Source organism: Arachis hypogaea, chromosome 7 (genome assembly GCF_003086295.3).
Source record: "Arachis hypogaea cultivar Tifrunner chromosome 7, arahy.Tifrunner.gnm2.J5K5, whole genome shotgun sequence".
NCBI lineage: Eukaryota > Viridiplantae > Streptophyta > Magnoliopsida > Fabales > Fabaceae > Arachis > Arachis hypogaea.
Window position 1 is genome coordinate 80,553,034 of NC_092042.1, and position 6,004 is coordinate 80,559,037.

Consider the following 6,004-nt stretch of genomic DNA (forward strand, 5'->3'; position numbering starts at 1 on the left):
AAGGTTGTCTTCGATTTTGTAGATTAGATGCTGAAAGTAAGATCATACATCAAAAAGCAGCTGGCACCATACTTCTCCAATTCTCTCTGCCATTGTCACAAAACGTTTATTCTCCTCCGTAAGTTCATCAACCTCAACTTTCCCTCAAAATTCCGATCCGGCAGGGACGGATGTGTGGGGACAAGTGGAGGCCTGGCCTCGCAGCTTTAAAAACAAAAATAGTAAAAACCTTAATCCAACCCAAATAAAACATAATAGCTTTTAAAATTTTTCAAATCCCTAAAACTAATTCTTCGTTTTCTATTCTATCTCCTAATTCTCCTGTGCTGTTTCCTCACGACTTACAAATCATGCGGCGCTCACTAAGTTACTGCCATTCCCAAGGTAACTACTGCCATTCCCAAGGTAACTAGGTAAGTATCTAGTGTTATTTTCAAATTTCAATAATATATAATATATTCATATAATCATATCAATTAAAGCAAGGACGCAACTCGCAAGGTACTTATTTTATTTTTGAGATTTATTTTCTCTTATTTTCTGTTATTTTATTTTTTAATAAAATTAATAGTAATTTAGTAAAAAAAATATTATTATTGATATTTAATTAATAAAAAATACTTAGATTTTATTTATTTATGTAAGTATATAATTTTTTTAGTTTTTATTTTTTTCAGGTAAAAAGAAATTAGAACATTTTATGATGAAAAAACAAAGTAAAATTGATGCAATTTTTAAGAGAAAAGCTACTGATAATGTTGGAGTTCAAACAAGTCAACCCTCTAATCTTATTTCACAAGAAGTTCAAGTAAGTGAGCTCTCTAATCTTACTCAAAATACACATCAACATGAAACCAAAGTACCAAGCTTAGAAAGAGATGTTGATATCTCTTTACTAGAAAGGGATCCAGGAAAGCGACGTCCAATTTGGCAATATAATGTCAATGAATGTGATAAGATTCGTAGAACATACATAATAGCTGGGCCATACCAACCAACAAATATTAGTTATCCAGCTTCTGGTAATAACAATCACCGTCGATATTTTTAATCTTCTTGGTTTAAGAAATTTCCAAGTTGGTTAGAATATTCACCAGAAAAAGATGCTGCTTATTGTTTGCCTTGCTACTTGTTTGGTAAACATTATGGTGCTTGTAATGATGGAAAAAATGCATTTTCAAAGTTAGAATTTAGTAATTGGAAGAAAGTAAACAATGGGGGTAAATTGTGCATTTGTATGTCACGAGGGTTCTATTCCTAATTCTCCCCATAATTTATCTGTGAAATCTTGTGATGATTTAATGGCTCAATCTAAGCATATAGACAAAGTTCTTGATAGGCATAGTGATGAAACTATTGCAAATAACCGTTTAAGGTTGAAGACATCTATTAATGCTATTCGATGGCTTGCATTTCAAGCATGTGCATTTAGAGGCGTTGATGAAAGTCCTGGATCTTTGAATAGGGGAAATTTTATTGAGTTAATTAAGCTTTTAGCTTCCTGTAATCAGAATGTTAATAATGTTGTTCTTGAAAATGCTCCTGAAAATGCTCAATATATATCTCCCGGTGTTCAGAAAGATATATTACATATCTTTACTAGAGAAGTGCGTGCAACAATTCGAGAAGAAATTGGTGATTCTAAATTTTGTATAATTATTGATGAAACAAGAGATGAGTCAGAGCGAGAACAAATGTCTGTGGTTTTGAGATTTGTAGACAAGCACAGTTGTGTTCAAGAAAGATTTTTTGATCATATACATGTTTCTGATACATGTTCTTTAACATTGAAAACAGAAATTTCATCAGTTCTTTCTCGTCATAATCTTGATGTCCAAAATCTTAGGGGACAAGGGTACGATGGAGCTAGTAATATGCGCGGTGAATGGAATGGATTGCAAGCTCTATTTCTGAAAGATTGTCCTTTTGCTTATTACATTCATTGTCTTGCTCATCGATTATAATTAGCACTTGTTTCTGCAGCCAAAGAAGTTTGTTATGTTCATCAATTCTTTTCAAAACTTACACTAATTGTGAATGTTGTGACGGTTTCTCCTAAACGTCATGATCAGTTAAGGGTTGCTCAAGCAAATAATGTTGCAAACTTAATTGCCAATGATCAAATTGTGACAGGTAGTGGACTTAATCAAATTGGTACTTTGCAAAGAGCTGGAGATACTAGATGGGGGTCTCATTTGAATTCTGTACGTAGCTTGTTATGCATGTTTGATGCTACTTGTGAAGTTCTTGAAAAAAGCACCAAAGAAGGTAATTTCCCTACTCGTGGTGATGCTAGTGCTGCTTATGATGCTATTACATCCTTTGAGTTTGTCTTTGTTTTGCATTTGATGAGAAATATTTTGGAAGTTAGTCATGATCTTTGTCAAGTTTTGCAACGAAAAAATCAAGACATATTGAATGCTTTAACTCTAGTTTATACTACCAAGACTTTAATCCAAAGAATGAGAGAATCAAGTTGGGAGGCTTTCATAAAAGAAGTTATATTATTTTGTGAGAAACATGAAGTTGAAGTTCCTGATATGAATGCATTGCATATTCCTAGAAGAGGCCGAACTCGCAAAATTGTTGATCAAATTTCAGTGGAGCATCATTACCGTGTTAATTTATTTCTGACTGTAATTGATACACAATTGCAAGAGTTTAATGGAAGATTCAATGATAATATGGTGGAATTGCTTACTTTAAGTTCAACTTTAGATCCCAGAGATAATTATAAGTTCTTCAGTGTCAACAAAGTATGTGAATTAGTAGAACGGTTTTATCCAGGTGACTTCAGTGACCAAGAAAAATTTCACATTAGAATGCAAGCTCAACATTATGAACTTGATGTTCCTAATCATGTTGAATTAACTAACTTGTGTACAATTTCGGAGTTATGTCAAGGATTAACGAAGACAGGAAAGTCTTTAACATATCCTTTGATTGATCGTTTGATTCGCTTGGTATTAACTCTCCCTGTTTCAACTGCTACAACTGAGAGATCTTTTTCAGCTATGAATATTGTGAAGAATAGACTCAGAAACAAAATGGAAGATGAATTGCTTGCTAATTGTCTTTTGATTTACATTGAGAAGAAGATTGCTGAAAAATTTGACACAGATTCTATTATCGATGAATTTTATGATATGAAGAATCGACGTGTACCACTTCGTTAGTAAAAAGTACACATTTTTTATACTTTAAATATATATTCTCTATCTGTATATTTTTATAATATATCTTACATTATAATTTATTTGCATATATTTTTTTATATTATATATATTATTGGCCTCCCATGATAACATTTCTGGATCCGTCCCGGCCAATCTCTAACCTCCACAATCATCTTCCGATAACACGAAGTGTTAGGTAGATTAATTTTTTATCGATAGTAGATGTAGATTTATTTATTATAATTTTTTTAATAGAAATACATAAATAATACATAATATATAAAGTGTAATAACTAAACAGATATTTTTAAAGAGAGTTTTTATTATCTTCAATAATAAGAATAACTTATTTTTATCAATCTCTTAATCCTTTTGTGATGAGATTGTTGCATAGAAGAATACATTGGTGAATGGTGCGAGGATTATGGTGGAAATAATTCTTGGTCTAATTCTCATTGTCTTTTACATGAGACACTAATAATTTTTCACCCAAAATATGTTTCTAAAAACTGAATAATCCTATGATCCAAAGGAAAAAAAATGAATATGACACAGTAAGTTAATAATTCCTAAGAGGTTGTCATTTATTTGCCAATTAAAATGCATGTATTTAAAACATAAATGGAACTGACATTATTTTTTTTTGTTTGCACTAGGTATCCATAAGACTGGAAGTCCAATGACTAATTCCTACTGCAAACAAATTTCATTCCCATCTTCCAGTGAGTATCAAATCCAAGAGAGATGGTTAAGGGACACAGATCCTCATCCATCTGTGCTAACTTGCGTTGATAATACAACCGATATTATTATTTAGTTATCAATTAAAATTTAAAAGTGACCGTAATTATTACAATTCATGGTTTATATAGCTACAATAAATTTATTTGGCTTTAAAGTTTGATGGTTTGTGAAGGGCCATAAGTCGAAAAAGACAATGACACGATAATTTTGGATGCATTAAGAGTGTAATATTTAAGTATTCAAGTAAAGCCATACAGTAAAAGACAAACTCATTTGATAGCTAATACAGCATAACTCGAAAATTGGTTTCTCAGGTCTCAATAGTAAAAAACCATACAGTAAAAAACGGATACTTAGATATGAAAGAAAAGAAAAAAAATAGAAATATTATAAAAATGTCTCCATGGACCTAAATAATTTAACCCACAATTCGAGATAGCGGATAAATATAAAAAGAAGCCCATTTACATGAGAAATCTTATAACTCCCACGAGCAATGCAATCAGTTGCTGCAAATAAAATATCGTTTTCTTTGGACATATGCATGGTTGTAGACTTGTAGTAGTAGTTGTAGAGAGGCCACATCATATATATGTTATCTTGTTATGCTTCAATAAAAAAGCAAGCAAACCGCAAGAAAAACCTGTAAACAAAGCAAACATGCATGCAGTCAATGCAAGAATTATAACGATAGCGTGTGTAAATTCTAACTATTTTTGTGATTTTTAAATAAAAAAATATATATTATATCACCATTTTTATTAAAATACCTTTTTAATTAAATAAAAATAAAAATTATTTTTATTTAATTTTATAAAAAATCTTAAACATCTTTACTTTATTTGATTAGACAAAAATACTATTTTAAATTAATCTAATTTTAAAATTCAACTAACCCTAAGTTTATATTTTCAAATAATTTAACCAACAAAACAAAAACATATCTAAGAAACAAAAAAAAAAATCAAAATTGTTCTTTCATCGTTCTTCATTTTCTCAAACTCGATCTCTCTCATCTGTCTCATTGTGGCGTCACACTCAAACTCTCTCTCGTCTCTGATCTCGTAATCAAGGTCGTCGTCCCTCTTCTCATCTCCGAGACTGGTTATCATCGTTGCTCTCTATCTTGTCATTGTCTTGCAAACAGTCGTACACCTTTGTTGCGCTCTTCGTCGCCGGTGGCAGAAGCAGCAAGTTTTGGGGCTCGTCGCCTTCTTGCTTCGAGTCTCGACATCAATTTCCTTTGCGCAATCAGAAGCTGCTTCATGATTTGGTAAGTTCTAACAAATTCCCCTGTTCCTGTTGGAAAAACTCAACACAGGTTCAAACAATAACCTGTCTAACAGCGGAAGCACTAAAAATAATTTTTTCACAACCTGTGCGATTAAATAGGCAATACCAAAGATACTCCAAGCAGCAAATATAATGGCAGAAATTAAATAATCACACACCAAAATTTTAACGTGAAAAAACTCCCAAAAGAGAGACAAAAATCCTACGGGACCTAGTCCAGTAAAATCTTCCACTATCAGAATAATGGGTACACAAATAGTATTCTTAGTGATACTAGGACATCTCAACAATCAACAAAATACATCATCAAAACTGATGGAATCAACATAAACCCTTCACAAAGTGAGTATCTCAAATCAGGCAAAAGAGAAATCAATACAACTAGCAAGTTATATCCTAACGTTCATCTCTATACCAGGAATAACATACTAAAATTTCATAAAAAATGAAGCAAGTTTACCGGTTCAATCGGATAAAAAATGGCTTGCTCTTTTCCCCCAAGTTTCTTTTTCTCCTTCGACGAACGGCGCTGCTTCATTTTTCTTTCTTTCTTTCAAAATGAAAGAAGCTTAACTCTCTTTCTCTCTCCGTGGCTTAAAGCCACTTTTTTTCTTTATTTATTTCTTTTTTTAATATGTGGGTCCCACTTAGTTGGGGACCCACCAACAAATCTCCCTATCATCAATTCAAGTGGGGATAGGTTGTTCTACTAAGCCTGCCTTCTCTTTACAGGAATCAAATTTTATTGCAAGTAAATTCTTAATCATCATATCTGAACTATTATCATCAGT

At 32.0% G+C, this 6,004-nt stretch overlaps 1 protein-coding gene across 1 annotated transcript; it reads left to right on the forward strand.

The window, feature by feature from the left end:
• The first annotated feature begins 1,214 nt into the window (after window positions 1-1,214).
• LOC112701686 (uncharacterized) lies at window positions 1,215-3,859 on the forward strand. The gene is made up of 3 exons (XM_025752415.1): window positions 1,215-1,869; window positions 1,984-2,963; window positions 3,833-3,859. Exons 1-3 carry the CDS (start codon window positions 1,215-1,217, stop codon window positions 3,857-3,859), a joined length of 1,662 nt encoding a protein of 553 aa, XP_025608200.1.
• The last annotated feature ends 2,145 nt before the right edge of the window (window positions 3,860-6,004 follow it).